Source organism: Coregonus lavaretus, assembly GCF_964263955.1.
Source record: "Coregonus lavaretus genome assembly, chromosome: 36".
Lineage (NCBI taxonomy): Eukaryota > Metazoa > Chordata > Actinopteri > Salmoniformes > Salmonidae > Coregonus > Coregonus lavaretus.
In genome coordinates this window covers 7,402,708-7,425,209 of record NC_140023.1, presented here as the reverse complement: position 1 = coordinate 7,425,209, position 22,502 = coordinate 7,402,708, and the positions used below count along the sequence as shown (strand labels likewise).

At 42.1% G+C, this 22,502-nt stretch overlaps 2 protein-coding genes across 2 annotated transcripts; one reads left to right on the top strand and one right to left on the bottom strand.

Moving 5' to 3' along the window:
- Nucleotides 1-1,269: 1,269 nt before the first annotated feature.
- Nucleotides 1,270-6,298, top strand: LOC311110860 (cyclin-dependent kinase 1-like). Its single transcript, XM_084153455.1, has 8 exons — nt 1,270-1,375; nt 1,894-1,936; nt 2,313-2,469; nt 2,700-2,823; nt 3,584-3,754; nt 5,102-5,265; nt 5,539-5,680; nt 5,937-6,298. The coding sequence occupies exons 2-8, from the start codon at nt 1,900-1,902 to the stop codon at nt 6,048-6,050; spliced, it is 909 nt and encodes a 302-aa protein (XP_084009581.1). The 5' UTR covers nt 1,270-1,375; nt 1,894-1,899; the 3' UTR covers nt 6,051-6,298.
- Nucleotides 6,299-12,915: 6,617 nt separating this feature from the next.
- LOC311110718 (transmembrane protein 26-like) lies at nt 12,916-20,179 on the bottom strand (the record flags this gene model as incomplete). The annotated part of the gene is made up of 6 exons (XM_084153278.1): nt 12,916-13,596; nt 14,674-14,753; nt 15,203-15,411; nt 18,810-18,899; nt 19,125-19,221; nt 19,986-20,179. The coding sequence occupies 6 exons, from the start codon at nt 20,177-20,179 to the stop codon at nt 13,196-13,198; spliced, it is 1,071 nt and encodes a 356-aa protein (XP_084009404.1). The 3' UTR covers nt 12,916-13,195.
- Nucleotides 20,180-22,502: the final 2,323 nt, after the last annotated feature.

Genomic DNA, 22,502 nt, shown 5'->3' with positions numbered 1-22,502 from the left:
TCCTACCGTTGCTCTTAAAAACGTTTTTTTTTTAAATTGACACTATATCTAATGACGTTCTACTCAATATACTCTTTAAACTAATTTCCTGTATCCCCTTCTCCCTCATACTAGATAGATCTCATGCTCCTGTAAGTCGCTCTGGATAAGAGCGTCTGCTAAATGACTAAAATGTAAATGTAATCCTCTCTCTTTCCCTCTGATACTACCCACACTGTAGCAATACATGCTCCACGGTCTCTGTTTCCTGACAATCACACTTTCCTGTTGGAGGCTTTCTTATCACATTTAATGTCTTATTCAACTGGCTGTGTCCCACCCTTAATCTTGTAAAAATTGCTTCCTCTCTTCTGTACCTTCCTGCCATCCTCCCCTCCCCTACTTGAAATAAATGCCTTCCCTTATTATCTCTATTCCACTGCTCCTGCCATCTCTGCACCATCACTGTATGTATCAGTCTTTTTGCCTCTGCCTTGCTCATTGAAACTTCAACATCAACATCCCCACTACTAAGTGCTTGTTTAGCCTGTTCATCTACTGCCTCGTTCCCCTCCACACCCACATGGGCTGGGACCCAAGTAAATCTTATCTGAACACTCATCTGTTTAATCCTGCCATAGGTTTAGACAACAACACAACAACCATAGGCCTAAAGTAGGCCAAAATGGCTCCTACATGGATATTGTAGCAGTAGCCTATTACCACAGATAGAACAATGAGGTTAGTTATAAAAAATATTTGCTATTACTATGGCTAGGGATGATTATTATAATTAAAAAAAAAAAACTATTAATGCATATACTGGTAACCAATCTACATTTGTGTACCGTGTAGCTCAATTGGTAGGGCATGGCGCTTGCAGCGCCAGGGTTGTGGGTTCGATTCCCACGGGGCCAGTATGAAGAAAAAATTATGCACTCACTAACTGTAAATCGCTCTGGATAAGAGCGTCTGCTAAATGACTAAAATGTAAAATTTCAAACGATTTTAAGTTTAACCAAAATTGACTTTTGTAAAATGTCTGACAAAATGCTTTTGAGTGAAAACTGGTTTTCAATAATCAGGCAAATTATGGTACATTCCCAAAAAATCAGAATTATTTATTAATCCAAAAACATTTCCCGACACCCGCCGCGCTTTAAACCATCAAATCCCGCTTCGAGCTGGCCTCCTCCCGATTGGCGCTTTTGAAAGGCATCGAGCGACGTGATTGCTTGGTTTTGAAAGCCCTGAAGCGCCGCGGCCAATTCGAAAAGAATGCACCCACCCAGTACTGTAGCTGACTGCAAGAGAGCCACCTTCATTTTCCACCCGACCACGCATTCACCTAGCTAGTTAACGTAGCTACAGTCAAGTTACACAACGAAATTGGAAGGTAGTTATATATGTACATGTGTCACCTTTTTTAGGTACATGTAGTTATAAGGTTTATTTGGTCGATTGTATTGTAGCAGTTGTCATCATGAAATTTACAATTTAGTTCGCTAGCATTGAGGGAAACGTTTGCACAGCGTGTAAAAACAAGGATATTGGAAATTATTACTAATAAGGTGTCACATCACATGTCACAAAGTAATGCCTGGTTTTTTTTTTTCTAGCTTTTGCTATCGAATAATGATGCTAGCTAATGTAATGTCTATCTTGTTTAGTTGGCTAGCTAGCTACCGAAATGTTAACTGTTAGCCAGCTAACGCGTTAGCTAGCTATTCTTTTCACATTCGCTAACTGCAAGCTTAATTTCCTATCACTTTTAAGATAGACAGTTCACACGATGTTTCACAGCTAACGTTAATACTAACAAACACACATCCAGTTGGCTATTTTGACCTGTCGTTCATTTGAAATGGCATGAAAGGTTTGTTTTGTAGCTAACCTAGCCTGTTGTTTTTTCAGGGAACAATGGAAGATTACTTGAAAATAGAGAAAATCGGAGAGGGTAAGTTATGTCCTCAACTTTGGTTTGTTTTTCCCAAAACTCCATTCGGAGTCTGCTCTATCTAGATTTGTGTGCATGTCATTTGATTTTTTCTTTTCTTAGTCATTTAGCAGACGCTCTTATCCAGAGCGACTTACAGGAGCAATTAGGGTTAAGTGCCTTGCTCAAGGGCACATCGGCAGATTTTTCACCTAGTCGGCTCGGGGATTAGAACCAGCGACCTTTCGGTTACTGGCACAACGCTCTTAACCACTAAGCTACCTGCTGCCCCGTGGCACATCCTTTTGTTATGACAACCTATTCACTATACCTAATTCATCAAGTTAACTACTAGTTACACACCATAGTAAATAATTATTGTACCTGTGATTTCCAGGTACCTATGGGGTGGTGTACAAAGGCAGACACAAGTCGACAGGCCAGGTGGTGGCAATGAAGAAGATCCGTCTGGAGAGTGAGGAGGAGGGAGTGCCAAGCACAGCTGTTAGAGAGATCTCTCTGCTCAAAGAGCTAGCACACCCTAATGTTGTACAGTATGTAACAGTCTGTTTGTGTCTGTGGGGTTCCTAAGGTGTTTACAGTTGCCAGACAGCAAGAGAAGTAGACATGTGATTCCTGTTATCAGTTCAAAGCTCAGACACATCATTATGCTGAAAAGGCCAGGGCAAGTCTGGCATTTGTCATATCATATGTCTACATCATATGTCTACATAAACAAATAGCCTATGTTTATACGTTTCCCGTGTGTTTTGTATCCAAACAGGCTTCTAGATGTGCTGATGCAGGAGTCCAGACTGTACCTCATCTTTGAGTTCCTGTCCATGGACCTGAAGAAATACCTAGACTCTATCCCCTCGGGCCAGTACATGGACCCCATGCTTGTGAAGGTATGGACCCCACTGAGGGTATGGCAGTCATGATGCACACAACCTTGTTTAGATCACTTTTTTCACTATCTGCTCTTACATTTTAGTCATTTAGCAGACACTCTTATCCAGAGCGACTTAAAGGAGCAAATAGGGTTAAGTGCCTTGCTCAAGGGCACATCTACAGATTTTTCACCTAGTCGGCTCAGGGATTAGAACCAGCGACCTTTCGGTTACTGGCACTACGCTCTTAACCACTAATCTACCTGCCGCCCCTCTTGATACTACTGAGTACCTTAAAAACTTAAATTAAACGCTAAGTCTCAAATAGCCGCCTGTTCCTTTTAATAGCCGGGCATCGGTACACATTTGGCAAATAAACACTGGGTCTAAATGATTTGTTGACAAGGTTACCATGGATACAGCTCTGATATTCCTGCATAATGATCAGGGTGAAAGTAAAGGAGATCTAACACCACTGTGAATGACAGTAGGGCCTCTGACTTCGCTTTTAGTACAGGCTAGCTTGACAAATTCCTAGAGCACAATGGGTTTTCAGATGGCACACTACTGTTGAAAATAGAAGCCTTGCTCAACTAGAAGCCTGTCTCTAATAAGCACCGGTTGTGTTCAGTGATTGAAGCAAATAAACGCCTGGGCTATTCATTGAAGTTTTATGGTATACCAACTTAGTGTTTTAGTCCAAGTTGTATCGGACTGTAAAGTGTTTCTCGCCAGTAGGTGAAATTTAACCCTCTGCTACTATCTCCCCTCCATCCAGAGCTATCTGTACCAGATATTGGAGGGCATCCTGTTCTGCCACTGTAGAAGGGTCCTCCACAGAGACCTGAAGCCCCAGAACCTGCTGATTGACAACAAGGGAGTGATCAAGCTGGCAGACTTCGGGTTGGCCAGGGCATTCGGGGTGCCAGTCCGGGTATATACCCACGAGGTAAGACATAACACCACATAGTTAATTTCCAAAGATCATTAGCAGTAGTTTATTTTATTTATTTATTTTACCTTTATTTAACTAGGCAAGTCAGTTAAGAACAAATTCTTATTTACAATGACGGCCTACACCGGCCAAACTCGGACGACGCTGGGCCAATTGTGCGCCGCCCTATGGGACTCCCAATCACAGCCGGTTGTGATAGAGCCTGGAATCGAACCAGGGGGTCTGTAGTGACGCTTCAAGCACTGAGATGCAGTGCCTTAGACCACTGCGCCACTCGGGAGCCCAGTGATGGGAAATTAGGCTCTTTTTACTGACTCTGATCTTTTCAACTCGTTCAGTCAAAAGAACAAATCCTTCGACTAACTTCGTTCAGTAATGCCCAGAGCTCGCAGGACCTCCAACCAGCGAACGATGAACAAAAAACTTGAAAGAATCATGATTCTACAAGCCTCTCGTTCACCATAGGGGCTTGTTATTGGACCGGTCATTTGTGACTGAGACTTATAAAGGTGTGCTTTAGACACGTGGTGTGCTTTAGTCCCGTGTAGCTCAGTTGGTAGTGCATGGCGCTTGCAATGCCTGGGTTGTGGGTTCGATTCCCACTGGAGACCAGTATGGGGGGGGGGAGTATGCACTCACTAACTGTAAGTCGCTCTGGATAAGCGCGTCTGCTAAATGACTAAAATGTAAATTGCTAGGCATACAAAAAATATTGTTTACTGATACCTTTTTAAATGAGTTTTAGTTGTGGCCGCAACCGGAATAGATTGTGAACTGACTCTTGGCGGAATGACACTGTTTGACGGAGAGATTAGCACAATATCGTTAGCGAACTGCAGCAGCCCCGCCAAATGATTCGTTCTCGAGTTCGGGTGTTGAGCAAAGGCAGGCTGTGTATGTTTTTGGTTCTACATAGCTGTGTCCATCGAGTTAACATTCAATAATCAATTAATAGCATTCATTCTTGCGCCATGCGATCAGTTATCAGTTCTAAACATGTATTTTTCTCCTCTATGCTGCCTTCATCATGATCTATTTTCCCTGGCGCACATGATAGACAGTTGCTGGTCGGAGCACGTCTCCGGAGACACTGAGGCGGAGGAGCGCATATTAATCCTACTGTAGAATTGATGGCGACCAGTAGGTCAAACGAACAAACTAAAATGAATGACTTCCTCTGAATAATTAGTCGTGACTCTCGAGTTAGTAAAAAGTTGTTCAAAAAGAATGAATCGTTCTTGAACTGCACATCACTAATTAGCAGATACACATGTAAAGTTAGGCTATCATAAGGGGTGTGTATGCACACGTAGATTAATGGCATCATTTGTCTGTGTCCAGGTTGTGACACTGTGGTACAGGGCTCCTGAGGTGCTGCTGGGGGCCCCACGGTACTCCACCCCTGTGGATGTCTGGAGTATTGGGACCATCTTTGCAGAGTTGGCCACAAAGAAACCACTTTTCCATGGAGACTCAGAGATTGACCAGCTTTTCAGGATCTTCAGGTATATTTGCATACGAGTATACACATCTGTAATATAACCAATCCTACTACTAGCAACATCTAGGTTGGTTAATCAATAAGTTTGTTGTAAACAATGTAGATCTTTGATCATAGATTAGAACATTTGATTGATCTGTCATGGGCAACGAGCCATTTAAAATTATTGACACAGACAAGTTAGACAGTCAACACAGAGATAATTGCTCCATGATGTTCATACAGCATTGTCTTGAATGAAGTATATATCAAGCATCGTTGTCTCCTCCTGTTTCAGGACCCTTGGTACTCCCAACAATGACATCTGGCCAGAGGTGGAGTCTCTGCCTGACTACAAGAACACGTTTCCCAAGTGGAAGTCTGGGAACCTGTCTTCCATGGTGAAGAACCTGGACAAGAACGGCATTGATCTGCTCGCTGTAAGATGATTTCACCATTCTCCTTGTTTTTATTTAGATTGATTCATTATGAAACATTGTTGCTGTAGAAGCCCAGTGCACATGTGTCTTTTTCAAGGGGCTGGTTGTGTTTCTGTTTTGGATAGTATTAGTGATATTGAAGTGACCTATTGTTCCGTCAGCCCAGCAGTAGCCTTTAGGATACACATAAAAATGACCATGTCCCACCTTCTGTAGAAGGTTATGAAGTGAAACATTATTTCTTCCTCTATTAAAGAAAACGCTAATCTATGACCCACCCAAGAGGATTTCTGCCAGACAGGCTATGAGCCATCCATACTTTGACGACCTGGACAAAACCACTCTACCTGCCAGCATGGTCAAGATGTAAACGCCTCACAGCTCGACTCAAAGGACCTGAAAAAGAGTACAATTATGGAAGCGTATTGATCGTCTGGTTTTTTTGTATGTTTTTTTCCTTTGTTTGTCCTTTTTCTATCTACTGGTAAAATTTATAATTATGCTGTAAATAATGTTTAAAAAAAATATGAAACCGGTTTGGATCTAAAGTAACATGTACTAAAGGTTACATTCAAAAGTAGTATATTTTCAATAAAGTGCACTTTTCTAGATCCCATACTTTTAAGTTGTGTATGTTTTTTTTTTAAATTGGGGAATAATAACTGTTAATCTGTCACTTTGTTGCAGGATTCCTGCGTTCAGTTGAATGCTTTCAAAAGTGGATATTTCAATTTTTTGCAAATCATACTGTAGTGTCGAGTCAAAGTTGCTAGTCATTATTGCTGATAAACAAAGGAGTCCGCTCATACTGAACCTTTGATCATAAGTTTTATTCATATCACAAGATTCCAGCATGAGTTTACGGATGTCCAGACCACCCGGAGAGCGGCGTCCCAGATTGCAATGGCCGCTCTAACCTCTTCTTCGTTTTTTACCCAGTATATATAATCTTCCCAAGATATGGGTGGCTCCCTCTACTGTCCAATCACCTGTCTCCAACCAACAGGGGTGTCACTACAAAATGGCTCCTTCTACTGTCCTATGTGGCGTCGCACTAAAAACGGCTCTCTTTGAGCTAAAATAAACATCCCCTCAGGTTCCACTTAAAAACATTAACAAAGTCATAATCTTCATATACTACAATACCGTATCAGGGTTTAACATAATCCTTCCTCTAGACTTGTTTAAAACCAGGATCAAACAATTTGTTTTAAGAGGGGGAGTAAGAAAATGTATTATGCTGGGATAAAAAACTAACCAGTTCCTCCGATTTAGTATTTTGTCTGGCTGGTAGAAGGAAACTCTGTTAGATTCCTTTTTAGAGCGAGTTTTAGTTGGCCAACCTACACTGCATTTGTTTCAAAGTTGTAATTCATTTCTTGACAGTCGCATATATTCCCAAACCGAAATTACGTTTGTGTGCATCCTGCCTGGTTCTACTCGATGTCATACATGCTCCTTCATTGAGGCGGCAGGTAGTCTAACGGTTAAGAGCGTTGGGCCAGTGACCCAAAGGTCGCTGGTTCGAATCCCGAGCCGACAAGGTGAAAAACATGCCGATGTGCCCTTAAGAAAGGCACTTAACCCCAATTGCTCCTGTAAATCGCTCTGGATTAGAGCGTCTGCTAAATGACTCAAATGTAAACAAGGTGGTCAGTTGTGGATGTCTTCCCTAGCAGGACAGGGAGGTTAAAAGGATGTGATTTGTGTGATAACCCACCTCCAATAAAGTAGGAAATGACCATTTGTTTTTAATAGCATTAAAGGCCCATTGCAGCAGTTTTTCTCAATATAAAATAATTTCTGGGTGACAAGTACCTTACTGTTATAGTTTTCCATTAAAATCATCACAAATAAATTAAAATGGAGTTTGAACAAAAAAACGTTCTCAAGTAAGAATATTGCTAGGACTGTGTGGGAAGGGAAGGGTACCAAAGTGGTGCATTAACCACAGTGTGGATCAATATTCAGAGTGGAGGAGCCTAATCGGAGGCATATGTAACCTGAAAACAAGCTGTTATAGAGCAATTTTGTGTTTACAAGCGCGCATCCTCACACTAAAAAATAGCAGGATAACGAATGCTGATTGCGGGACCGTGACAAACTTAACAGTGAGTAAGAACCATGAAAACACCAGACTGATGGCTATAGCTACAGTATGTTCAAGTATATTGTTTTTCTGGCTTTTATCTAGCTCTATTTGTGATATCTTGCTTCGCTGGCTTGCTAGGTAATCAATCATCCGATGACATCTGCGATGTTGTAGACCATAACCATCAAATTAAGTGTAACTTGCACCAGCTGCATTTGAGGTTGGAGGATTCTCTATCAACTCCAATGTAAACAAACCCCTTTCTGTTGCAACTTTTTATGACGCGGCTGGGAAATTGATCTATTGGCAGAGCGGTTTGGAACTGTGTTATTGGTCTATTAATTTATACCACCTGGTGATGTCACCAGGCTTTCCAAAACGCCACCCATACAAAACAACACGGATCATATTTTTTTCACACTTTTACAGTGTTCGTTTCATCAGCTGTTGTACAATATAGTACAGCATTTTGACTGCACTGGGTCTTTAAGCAATATTCAAAGTGGACTGGCTCATTGTAGCCTACTATAGTTAAGTAATGCCAGTGTAATTTAGCTATCAGAATAATTAGCTAAATCAAATAGTCTGTGTCCTAGTTACACATTTTGTGCACGACTGGGCAGGTTATAAGACAATGCCTGGAGAAGTGTAGGAATTTCATAAAATAATCTCAGATTCTGCTCAGAATATGTTTATCTGGAACGTGCCCCTTGTGCCTAATCAATCACTGTTGTAGAGGAAGGGGTATTTTCATCATGTTTCCTTCATGCATTGGGCTAAACTGCAGGCACTTCCAACAAAGAAGCACTGTAGAGCAAAGAATCACAGTTGAGTGGGAGTGAAGTAAATTCACATGAATACTGATTTGTTATGTGGCATTCTCTAATTACTTGGTCTTTTGTATTCTTGGCCTGTCACTCATTGCTTATAAATGGCAAGTGGTGAAAAATAAAACGGCAGCCTTTCAATTTTAAAACACAAGGCTGCTGCATGAGGGATATAATAATGTATTTCTATTGAACATATTCAGTTTGTTTTTCTTAAATCATATCCTCACCCAGAATAAAATGCCATTTATACGTTGACCTACATTCTGACAAGAGAGCAGTTAACATGAATGTAATGTGAAGCGATATCTACAACAATGCGACATTTATGATACAGTATCTGGACTTGAGCCAGTATTCAATATGTATTGCAGAAGCGTTACAGATTGCCCTTTCCAATTGAGCCGACAAATGCAGCGTTTACCGTAAATGCAGTCTCTGCTAACGGGAGAACATTGCCCTTAAATTTCAACGCTGTAATGCTGAACTTCCGCGATACGCATTGAATAGAGCTCCTAGTACGACTGCAAAGTTCTCACGGAGGAGTCACCATAGAGAGTGAGTACAGTCATTCTGTCATGTAAAGATAACCCTGGTTGTGACCCCATTTAGGGAGTGGTCGAAATTTACAAAATGGTTACCCCGTGGAAAATGGGGGATGGTCAGGCTTTTTCAATTTCAGTCAGGGAGGGTTTAGTATTTTTTTTATTTAGTCCAGGGGAGGGTCATGTAATTTGTAATATTGCTCAGAGTTGCTTATTATAGCTCGATGTGTGCCCAATGCTATAGGCCAGGTGTATTCAACTCTTACCCTATGAGGTCTGGAGCCTAATGGTTTTCTGTTCTACCTGATAATTAATTGCACCCACCTGGTGTCCCAGGTCCACAACCTTCTGGCTACTTTGCGATATAATGCTTAAAAAACAAAAATAGATTATAAAACTGCATATCTAATGCTCTGGTCTGTCCTAGGAGTGAGGGTAAACAGTAGGCATGTTCTCAGCTGTCCAGTTTATGTTTTAATTATTATTTTGGGTATAGGGGAGGGTCACTTTTTTTCAAGCGTTCAGGTGGGTTGGGTAAAAATATATTTTACTGAAGGGAGGGCCATCCATTATTATTTCAGAGAGGTCCGACATTCTCCAGGGATCCCTCATTATAAATAACGTACAGGCTCTTAGGCAATGATTCGATAGTGGAAGAATAGGGTTAGACACTTACCAGCACCCAGAAACAATACCCAACAGTTAGGCTTATTTGATAAGGTTTTGACTTTGGATTGATTTGTATGCACACAATAAAGACCTCCCAACACTGCTGTATGCAGATTACCCAGATTGTACAAATGGTCAAGTCTAAAATATGTTCACTGAATAAAAACACTGATTTATTATTTGTTTTCAATGAATGAAATAACGTAAAATACAAAAAACAATCTACCTGCATTGAAATAAAGAATATTAATACATTTCAATATAGAAAATAAAAATTCAACTGCCCACCATTCTAAGCTCAATTCAACCAGGCGTATTACAGTGCATTTGGAAAGTATTCAGTCCTATAGACTTCTTCCACATTTTGTTACGTTACAGCCTTATTCTAAAATTGATTACATTGTTTTTTTCTCTCATCAATCTACACACAATACCCCATAATGACAAAGCAAAAACAGGTTTTTAAATTTTTTGCCAGTGTATAAAATAAAACTGAAATATCCCATTTATATTAGTATTTAGCGATTACAGCCTCGTATCTTCTTGGATAGGACGCTACAAGCTTGCCCTCGCTTTCTGGCTTTGAGTTCACCACTAAGGACACACACACACACAAGTTGAGTTTCAAAAACAATTTTCACATATTATTGAAATTTTCACATATTAAGAAATTTGATCATATTACTCCAGTGCTAGCTTCCCTACACTGGCTTCCTGTTAAGGCAAGGGCTGATTTCAAGGTTTTACTGTTAACCTATAAAGCGTTACATGGGCTTGCTCCTACCTATCTTTCCGAGTTGGTCCTGCCGTACATACCAATACGTACGCTACGGTCACAAGACGCAGGCCTCCTAATTGTCCCTAGAATTTCTAAGCAAACAGCGGGAGGCAGGGCTTTCTCCTATAGATCTCCATTTTTATGGAACAGTCTGCCTACCCATGTGAGAGACGCAGACTCGGTCTCAACCTTTAAGTCTTTACTGAAGACTTATCTCTTCAGTAGGTCATATGATTGAGTGTAGTCTGGCCCAGGAGTGTGAAGGTGAACGGAAAGGCTGGAGCAACGAACAACCCTTGCTGTCTCTGCCAGGCCGGTTCCCCTCTCCACTGGGGTTCTCTGCCTCTAACCCTGTTGCAGGGGCTGAGTCACTGGCTTGCTGGTGCTCTTTCATGCCGTCCCTGGGAGGGGTGCGTCACTTGAGTGGGTTGAGTTACTGACGTGATCTTCCTGTCTGGGTTGGCGCCCCCCCCTTGGTTTGTGCTGTGGTGGAGACCTCTGTGGGCTATACTCGGCCTTGTCTCAGGATTGTAAGTTGGTGGTTGGGGATATCCCTCTAGTGGTGCGGGGGCTGTGCTTTGGCGGAGTGGGTGGGGTTATATCCTTCCTGTTTGGCCCTGTCCGGGGGTTTCTTCGGATGGGGCCACAGTGTCTCCGGACCGCTCCTGTCTCAGCCTCCAGTATTTATGCTGCAGTAGTTTATGTGTCGGGGGGCTGGGGTTAGTTGGTTATACCTGGAGTACTTCTCCTGTCTTATCCAGTGTCCTGTGTGAATTTAAGTATGCTCTCTCTAATTCTCTCGTTCTCTCTTTCTCTCTGAGAACCTGAGCCCTAGGACCATACGTCAGGACTACCGGGCATGATGACACCTTGCTGTCCCCAGTCCGCCTGGCCTTGCTGCTATTCCAGTTTCAACTGTTCTGCCTGCGGCTACGAAACCCCTACCTGTCCCAGACCTGCTGTTTTCAACTCTTAATGATCGGCTATGAAAAGCCAACTGAGAGACCTGAGCCCTAGGACCATACGTCGGGACTACCGGCCGTGGTGACTCCTTGCTGTCCCCAGTCCGCCTGGCCTTGCTGCTATTCCAGTTTCAACTGTTCTGCCTGCGGTTATGGAACCCCTACCTGTCCCAGACCTGCTGTTTTCAACTCTTAATGATCGGCTATGAAAAGCCAACTGAGATTTATTCCTGATTATTATTTGACCATGCTTGTCACTTATGAACATTTTTGAACATCTTGGCATGGTTCTGTTATAATCTCCACCCGGCACAGCCAGAAGAGGACTGGCCACCCCTCATAGCCTGGTTCCTCTCTAGGTTTCTTCCTAGGTTTTCGCCTTTCTAGGGAGTTTTTCCTAGCCACCGTGCTTCTACACCTGCATTACTAGCTGTTTGGGGTTTTAGGCTGGGTTTCTGTACAGCACTTCGAGATATTAGCTGATGTAAGAAGGGCTATATAAAATAAAATTGATTGATTGATTGATTGGAAACTAGGGCTGAAGGCCAGAAGTATTTCTGTTGAAGTCTTCAACAGGATTATTGTAGATATAAAGAATTGCATATTCTAAGTACATCCTCATTATGTTATGTGTGATGAGTGGATGGTCACGTATCCACTTCTAGCAAATTATTTCAAGTTGCGAATAATTCAGTAGATAGGGGTTGGTCTGAGAACAAGGGAGGCCGCAATGAACTCTTTAAAATATATCTTTACCCGACCCTACCTGAACGCTTGAAAAAAAAAAAGTGACCCTCCCCTATACCCAAAATAATTATTAAAACATAAACTGGACAGCTGAGAACATGCCTACTGTTTACCCTCACTCCTAGGACAGACCAGAGTTGTAGAAACATCTCAAGGATGATCAATGGAAACAGGATGCATCTGAGCTCAATTTCAAGTCTCATAGCAAAGGGTCTGAATACTTATATAAATAAGGTATTTCTGTTTCCATTGATCATCCTTGAGATGTTTCTACAACTTGATTGGAGTCCACCTCTGGTAAATTCAATTGATTGGACATGATTTGGAAAGGCACACACATGACTATATAAGGTCCCACAGTTGACAGTGCACAAGTTTCTAAAAACCTGTTTTCGCTTTGTCATTATGGTGTATTGTGTGTAGATTGAGGATTTCTTTTTATTTCATCCATTTTAGGATAAGGCTGTAACGTAACAAAATGTGGAAAAAGGGAAGGAGTCTGCATACCTTCCGAATGCACTGAATAATCACACCTTTGGAAAACAAAATTGGGTTGATTTTGTCAGCTGTGGACAGTTACACTTGGCTGCCTATCTTTACAAGCATACCCTTTGTTTTACTAACTCAAACAAGTTGTTTTCTATTTCACATGCCTTTGGGGGTAAACTTCTAAGCCATGGCTTTTTTGTTGTCAAAAGGGTAAAAACATTACAAAAAAGTTAAAATACTGTAGAAAATCAGCTGAGCTGAAGTTGAATATATGCTTGTGAATGTTAAACTGTTTCTGTCTCTCCTTCCCTTTACCCATGGAAATGTCAAGTCACATAATTAATTCCAGCATTGGAACTCACAAATCCTGTCCAATATTGAACTTGTGCATTGTATAAACGGTGCACTACGTAATGATACTTTCACAGTCTGTATTAACTTCCTCCAAAGCAGAGGCAGGAACCTTGTTTCTCTCCGACCTCCCCTCCCCATACTTCCTCTCCACCTCTACCCTACTACAATCAGGGATGTTGCTGCTGCATCTGGACCTGACTACAGGTCTGTAGTTCTGGCATATGACGGCCAGCCGGTAGAAGTTCAGAATGACCACCAGGAAGTTTTTAATGGCAAAGAACACCAACATCTGGTGGAAGACATCAAAGTAGGTCATGACGGTGAGCCGGACCACGAGGAAAGGGCCATCCTGGATGAACAGGCTCTCAATGATGCTCCATATGTCTGTGCTGTGCTTGGTCAGGAGGGAATCGCCTTGGCCCTCGCCCTCGCTTTCTGGCTTTGAGTTCACCACTAAGGACACACACACACACAAGTTGAGTTTCAAAAACAATTTTCACATATTATTGGAAACTAGGGCTGAAGGCCAGAAGTATTTCCGTTGAAGTCTTCAACAGGATTATTGTAGATATAAAGAATTGCATATTCTAAGTACATCTTCATTATGTTATGTGTGATGAGTGGATGGTCACGTATCCACTTCTAGCAAATTATTTCAAGTTGCGAATAATTCAGTAGATAGGGGTCGGTCTGAGAACAAGGGAGGCCGCAATGAACTCTTTATGATCCTCAACCCTGAATTGTTTAGCCACACGGCTATAATGGATTTCAGGAGGTCTGGGTTATTGGCAGTTTGCCTGACAATAGCCTACTCCATCAGCCAAGCAATGAAGAACCGAAGAAGAAGTGAGCCTTAACCTGTTTATAAAGCAGTCAGATCAAATCACTGTACGGTACGCAATATAAAAGGGAAATCCATATGTATTGCTGCATCTTCCTATTTTAGCCATACTGATGATAAAACTGCATTTCTGACTGTACTAAATAAAGTTTGCTTTTATCATATGGCGAGATCATTGTAGTTTGTGTGTAGGAAGTGAAAACGGTGATAGCAAACAAATCTGCACACCTGTTTATGTAGCAACATGGCTACGATAGAGCTGGTTTGCCTCCTTTCAAATGTTTAACCAAAGTCTAAACAGATCCCATTTGAGTATATGTAATGCTCCACTGACAAGTATTTTCTGGCCACAGTCATGCTACAAAGAGATAACTTGAGAAAGTAGGTGGGGTCATGGGGGGAGGCTCTCTGCAGTTCTATGTCTACAACAGATAAGGAAAGATTTGCCATCAAAGATGTGACATCCACAATGTTGTCTATGATATGGCTGTACCACTCAAATGAACCCTCAAACCCACCATGAAAGTCTTGGCATCAGCATATAAAATACATCAGATCTGTAATTCACCCTAAAGAATACGAGCCTCAACATTCAGACAGATCCCAATAGCCTTTGTCTGTTGGCCAAAAGTCAAGGATAGTTAAGTTCACTGCTGATATTAATAATATTATGAAATGTAGAGACCCACCGGCCAGATGGAGAGGAAACTGTAACATGCTCCAGGTCCACACCGCTAGGATGATGTACACCAGCTGAGGGCTGTTCTCCCTGGGAGGAATAAGGAACATACAGCTCAACAAGTCAATGCATGTCCACTGTTGTTACCGGTTTTAGTTTTTTAGGTCAATTCTAGGATTTTACATTGATGAATTCTCAGAGTGATTTTGAGTGAATTCCACCCCTGGTTGTTACATTATTTATACTATTTAGTAACTAGTAAGTTAAACGTTATATGCTTACTTAGTAGTAACTTAGTAAGTATGAAACTAGTAAATATTTAAGTAGCACTGCAGTATTGTGGTTCCTTGTGATACAAAAGTCTATATGGAGTCAGATGAGAAGTTGTAATCCAAAAACTCTTAACACACTACTAAAGGCACTTAGGTCAGCAGATTAATGTGAGAACACTGGGATCTAGTAAAGTCTGCTACAGGCTCTGAAAATCCTCTGAGAAGCTTTTAGTCTCAGTAAAGTAAATTGAAAGGTAGGACACTTACTTGACATCAGACAGTGTTTCACTGGTGAACTCCAAGATGTCAGCTGCCGTGCCAACGAAGATGAGCAGGAGCTGGGAGAGTTCCTCCCGTGTGACCCCGCCCCCCAGTGGGAGGAGCCACTTCCCTATGATCAGTAGGATTAGCAGGACCTGATGGAGGGCCAGGATCCAGTCGTTGGGACACACCGTGGACAAGAGTTGGTCAAGACCCTTGAATGTCAAGAGAAGGAACAGAGGGTCAAACCACAGATAATAAGCACTCGAAAATGTACTTTTGGAAAGGCTCAGGGTAGGGAAGAAGAGTCCGCTAATGACCCCTGAGAGCGATGTCACTGCAATAGAAATAACCTTATATGTTAATAATGAAAAGTATACTTAGATGTCACCCTCGTTGACTGTGTATTCCCAAATACATCTGTAAAGAAATCCTGACAAACACGGGGATTCCCCATTATACAGTCAGACTCTGGTCACCTGAGTCATGCTATGATGAAATGATCAGAATATACACTGTATATACAAAACTATGTGGACACCCCTTCAAATTAGTGAATTTGGCTATTTCAGCCACACCCGTTTCTGACATGTGTATAAAATCAAGCACACAGCCATGCAATCTCCATAGACAAACATTGGCAGTAGAATGGCCTTACTGAAGAGCTCAGTGACTTTCAACGTGGCACCGTCATAGGATGCCACCTTTCCAACAAGTCAGTTTCGTCAAATGTCTGCCCTGCTAGAGCTGCCCCGGTCAACTGTAAGTGCTGTTATTGTGAAGTGGAAACGTCTAGGAGTAACACCGGCTCAGCGGCGAAGTGGTAGGCCACACAAGCTCACAGAACGGGACCGCTGTCCTCAGTTGCAACACTCACTATCGAGTTCCAAACTGCCTCTGGCAGCAACGTCAGCACAATAACTGTTAGTCGGGAGCTTCATGAAATGGGTTTCCATGGCCTCGTTTGGAGGTTTGTTAACACAGTGTCCAATGAAGGGCCAGATGTATACAAAATGGTGTCGTCTGCATAGAGGTGGATCTGAGAGTCACCAGCAGCAAGAGCGACATCATTGATGTACACAGAGAATAGAGTCGGGCCGAGAATTGAACCCTGTGGCACCCCCATAGAGACTGCCAGAGGTCCAGACAACAGGCCCTCCGATTTGACACATTGAACTCTATCTGAGAAGTAGTTGGTGAACCAGGTAAGGCAGTCATTTGAGAAACCAAGGCTATTTAGTCTGCCAATAAGAATGCGGTGATTGACAGAGTCAAAAGCCTTGGCCAGGTCGATGAAGACGGCTGCACAGTACTGTCTTTTATCGATCGCGGTTATTATATTGTTTAGGACCTTGAGCGTGGCTGAGGTGCACCCATGACCAGCTCGGAAACCAGATTGCATAGCGGAGAAGGTACGGTGGGATTCGAAATGGTCAGTGATCTGTTTGTTAAATTGGCTTTCAAATACTTTAGAAAGGCAGGGCAGGATGGATATAGGTCTGTAACAGTTTGGATCTAGAGTGTCACCCCCTTTGAAGAGGGGGATGACCGCGGCAGCTTTCCAATCTCTGGGGATCTCAGACGATATGAAAGAGAGATTGAACAGGCTAGTAATAGGGGTTGCGACAATTTTGGCAGCTAATTTTAGAAAGAAAGGGTCCAGATTGTCTAGCCCAGCTGATTTGTAGGGGTCCAGATTTAGCAGCTCTTTCAGGACATCAGCTATCTGAATTTGGGTGAAGGAGAAGCGTGGGGGGGGCATGGGCAAGTTGCAGCGGAGGGTGCAGAGCTGGTGGCTGGGGTAGGGGTAGCCAGGTGGAAAGCATGGCCAGCCGTAGCAAAATGCTTATTGAAATTCTCGATTATCGTAGATTTATCGGCGTGACAGTGTTTCCTAGCCTCAATGCAGTGGGTAGCTGGGAGGAGGTGCTCTTATTCTCCATGGACTTTACAGTGTTCCAAAACTTTTTGGAGTTAGTGCTACAGGATGCACATTTCTGTTTGAAAAAGCTAGCCTTTGCTTTTCTAACTGATTGTGTATATTGGTTCCTGACTTCCCTGAAAAGTTGCATATCGTGGGGGCTGTTCGATGCTAATGCAGTACGCCACAGGATGTTTTTGTGCTGGTCAAGGGCAGTCAAGTCTGGGGTGAAGCAGGGGCTATATCTGTTCTTAGTTCTGAATTTTTTGAATGGGGCATGCTTATTTAAGATGGAGAGGAAAGCACTTTTGAAGAACATCCAGGCATCCTCTACTGAGGGAATGAGGTCAATATCCATCCAGGATACCCGGGCCAGGTCAATTAGAAAGGCCTGCTCGCTGAAGTGTTTTAGGGAGAGTTTGACAGTGATGAGGGGTTGTCGTTTGACCGCGGACCCATTACGGACGCAGGCAATGAGGCAGTGATCGCTGAGATCCTGGTTGAAGACAGCGGAGGTGTATTTAGAGTGTAAATTAGTCAGGATGATATCTATGAGGGTGCCCATGTTTACTGATTTAGGGATGCCAGGAGAACGCTACCTCCCCGAATGCATAGTGACAACTGTAAAGTTTGGTGGAGGAGGAATAATGGTCTGGGGCTGTTTTTCATGGTTGGGGCTAGGACCCTTAGTTCCAGTGAAGGGAAATCTTAACGCTACAGCATATAATGACATGCTAGACAATTATGTGCTTCCAACTTTGTGGCAACAGTTTGGGGAAGGCCCTTTCCTGTTTCAGCATGACAATGCCCCCGTGCACAAAGCGAGGTCCATACAGAAATGGTTTGTCGAGATCGGTGTGGAAGGACTTGACTGTCCTGCACAGAGCCCTGACCCCAAACCCATCGAACACCTTTGGGATGAATTGGAACTCAGACTGCGAGCCAGGCCTAATCGCCCAACATCAGTGCCCGACCTCACTAATGCTCTTGTGGCTGAATGGAAGCAAGTCCCTTCAGCAATGTAACAACATTTAGTGGAAAGCTCGTACTTTTTGGAGAAATGTCCTCTGGTCTGATGAAACAAAAATATAACTGTTTGACCATTTTTATGTTTGGAGGAAAAATGGACAATGACCCCAAGCATACTTCCAAAGTTGTGGCAAAATGGCTTAAGGACAACAAAGTCAAGGTATTGGAGTGTCCATCACAAAGCCCTGACCTCAATCCTATAGAAAATGTGTGGGCAGAACTGAAAAAGCATGTGCGAGCAAAGAGGCCTACAAACCTGACTCAGTTACACCAGCTCTGTCAGGAGGAATGGGCCAAAATTCACCCAACTTATTGTGGGAAACTTGTGGAAGGCTACCCGAAACGTTTGACCCAAGTTAAACAATTTAAAGGCAATGCTACCAAATACTAATTGAGTGTATGTAAACTTCTGACCCACTGGGAATGTGAAAGAAATAAAAGCTGAAATAAATCATTCTCTGTACTATTATTCTGACATTTCACATTCTTTAAATAAAGTGGTGATCCTAACTGAATTTTTACTAGGATAAAATGTCAGGAATTGTGAAAAACTGAGTTTAAATGTATTTGGCTAAGGTGTACGTAAACTTCCGACTTCAACCGTATATATGAAAGGGTAAAAGGCAAAATAGTCAAGAAATTAAAACAAGTTCCAGTATTTACCTTTAGATAGGTTTGAACCGTTAAATTCCCCACCGTTTCGTTCAGAGAAATCATGCTTCTCACATTTTCCCATGAATCCAGTTTCTTGCACTGAAATTAGATAAGTTAAATCAAATCAAATTTTATTTGTCACATACACGTTTAGCAGATGTTATTGCGGGTGTAGCGAAATGCTTGTGTTTCTAGCTCCAACAGTGTAGTATATCTAACAATTCAGTGCAGTATATCTAACATTTGTTGTAAGTAAATGTTTCATAACTGTCATGCATACATTGAACATGGAGCTGTGGGATGTCTCTCCTCTGTTTTCTGTACCTGGGGGTCACTAGATTTGTTACGCTGATGATGTAGTTCCAGAATCCAGATGGATGGAATGATACTGATCAGGAACAACAAGATGGCTGGAGAGAACCTCGGGTTGGAGGAGAAAATGAACTTTATTCATTAACTCTTTATTCCATTCACATACATTTTAGAGATTCACGCACCTATCCAAAGTTATCCACAAATGATGGTCCATTCCCTGTGATTATATATGTTTTATATCTTAAGCCCACAGAATAGCAATCCAGCACCAATGATACAGCAGTGGGAAAACAGAAGACAATACCATTTTTTATTTTTTTTTTACCCAAAGAATAGCCAAAAAACACAATGGTAAAACAAATAGCATCAAATAGAACCAACACATGCAAGGATGAACCCAATTCTAACCACTTTATCCTCTTTATGACTTAATCATAACGTTTGACAAAACAATCACATATTATTTTGGGAGCACAGGAAGAGTGTTCTCTCAGAGGGAGACGTGTCAGACAGACATGTCATTCTTCAGTCTAGGGGTTCCACCCTATCCCACTTTGTCCCAGGCCATTTTATTTAGCACAATGGGATAAGCAGCACGATACGGACTCTCTATGGAGGGGGAATGGGGCTGTAGTCAGTTGTACAGTAAAAAGAAAAAGAAAAAAAGAAGCAATGCAAAATCATAATGGATTGGATTCTTCCCCAGAAAAACTTCATTTAGCACTTATCTTGTTAATTTGTTGTCTGTTATGTCTTTAGGATTAAAATAAGTGGATAGCCTGCACATTACAAATTACGCACAGTATGCTGATGTACAAAATAGCGTACGTAGCCTACTCAGAAGACATTAAAAAAATTACAACATCTTACCATTTATAATCTTTTCCCTTTCTTCTTTTCAAAGTTATGATCATTTCGACAACGAGAGGTAGAAAGAGGAACGTCAGAAACCAGTAGATATGGTCATCTTTAACCAATGTTACTCTCCAAACTCCGATGAGTGAGATAAGAATAAATAACAACCTAGTAACAATCGCACATGAAAATTTGACCACAAATGCCATGATACTTAACAGTAAAGATTCGAAAGCTAAAGTGTCCCGTTATTACTGAAGGTTCAAACTCCCACACACAGCCACTTGTACTCTGCCAGCAGCACAAACAATGACTTCATTTTTATATGGTAATGACGAAACCTTCTAAATAAAAGCCTGCATTTCAAAAAATTGCAATGTGGATAACGCATTCAAATTATATTGAATTTTTATCAATGCCCACTTTTATTGTGCCAACAAGAAATTGCTATAGGGAATTTATATATATTTTTTAATGGTTTATAAAAATAGACCAATAATGAAAAAATACAGTGTTGACACTGGTATGTTGAGAATATTGGGCTGTAGAGAGAACACTTGTCTACCTGTCTCAGCTAAAGTGGGGTGGAAATACTCAGTAGGGTCTCTACTAACCAAATATGTGTAGTTTTGGAGGGGGATTGTGTTGCACAGCCTGCTGCTGCCTTTTCACTCTGCCCCCTCTACAGCGCCCAATCCAATACTTAAAGTGGAGCTGACAGCGTTTTAACTACACTGAACCAAAATATAAACGCAACATGTAAAGTGTTGGTCCCATGTTTCATGAGCTGAAATAAAAGATCCCAGACATTTTCCATACGCACAAAAAGCTTATTTCTTTCAAATTATACGCACAAATTTGTTAGTAAGCATTTCTCCTTTGCCAAGATAATACATCCACTTGACAGGTGTGGCATATCAAGAAGCTGATTAAACAGCATGATCATTACACAGGTGCACCTTGTGCTGGGGACAATAAAAGGCCACTCTAAAATGTGCAGTTTTGGAACACAATACAATGCCACAGATGTCTCAAGTTTTGAGGGAGCATGCAATTGGCATGCTGACTGCAGGAATGTCCACCAGAGCTGTTGCCAGATAATTTAATGTTAATTTCTCTACCATAAGCCACCTCCAACATTGTTTTAGAGAATTTGGCAGTACGTCCAACCGGCCTCACAACCGCAGACCACGTGTAACCATGCCAGCCCAGGACCTCCACATCCGGCTTCTTCACCTGCGGGATTGTCTGAGACCAGCCACCTGGGCAGCTGATGAAACTGTGGGTTTGCACAACTGTTTCAGGGAAGCTCATCTGCGTGCTTGTCGTCCTCACCATGGTCTTGACCTGACTGCAGTTTGGCATTGTAACCGACTTCAGTGGGCAAATGCTCACCTTCAATGGCCACTGGCACGCTGGAGAAGTGTGCTCTTCACGGATGAATCCCGGTTTCAACTGTACCGGGCAGATGGCGTCGTGTGGGGGAGCGGTTTGCTGATGTCAACATTGTGAATAGAGTGCCCCATGGTGGCGGTGGGGTTATGGTATGGGCAGGCATAAGCTACGGACAACGAATACAATTTCATTTTATCGATGGCAATTTGAATGCACAGAGATACCGTGACGAGATCCTGAGGCCCATTGTCCTCCACCATCACCTTGTTTCAACATGATAATGCATGGCCTCATGTTGCAAGGATCTGTACACAATTCCTGAAAGCTGAAAATGTCCCAGTTCTTCCTTGACCTGCATACTCACCAGACATGTCACCCATTGAGCATGTTTGGGATGCTCTGGATCAACAAGTACAACAGCGTGTTCCAGTTCCCGCCAATATCCAGCAACTTCACACAGCCATTGAAGAGGAGTGGGACAACATTCCACAGGCCTCAATCAACAGCCTGATCAACTCTATGCGAAGGAGTTGAGGCAAATGGTGGTCACACAAGATACTGACTGGTTTTCTGATCCACGTCCCTATTTTTTAAGGTATCTGTGAGCAACAGATCCATATCTGTACTCCCAGTCATGTGAAATCCATAGATTAGGGCCTAATGAATGTATTTCAATTGGTTGATTTCCTTATATGAACTGCAATTCAGTAAAATCGTAGAAATTGTTGCATGTTGTGTTTATATTTTTGTTCAGTGTACTTTGCAGATATGAAACAGACAATCATAATATCAGTCAAAAATATCAAATTCCCAGTTTATGCTACAAAACAAACTTTGGAAGAGGTTCTAAAAATAGGTTCTATTTTACTCAAAAGTCCATGACGTACAGCAAGTCATTGTTGGCAGAATAGATGGATGCAGTTCAATGCATGATTAATATAATTTACCAATTAATGTCTTGGTAGTCTAACAAATATTGCTATCAGGTTGTAAATCGCAGCTGGTGTGGTACATTGTTTGCTTCCTCCAGCCATTCAGTATGCACTTTCAGTTTCACTCAATATTATAGACAAAAACTGACGAATGTAGCTAACTAAGGCTGCGAATGTCAATACAATCAAACTAGCAAGGGCAATG

Coding starts and splice junctions, on each gene's coding strand:
- LOC311110860 (XM_084153455.1), top strand. CDS start 1,900: ATGGAAGATTACTTGAAAATAGAGAAAATCGGAGAGG. Junction 2,470..2,699: donor GCACACCCTAATGTTGTACA/GTATGTAACAGT, acceptor GTATCCAAACAG/GCTTCTAGATGTGCTGATGC. Junction 2,824..3,583: donor TGGACCCCATGCTTGTGAAG/GTATGGACCCCA, acceptor CCCTCCATCCAG/AGCTATCTGTACCAGATATT.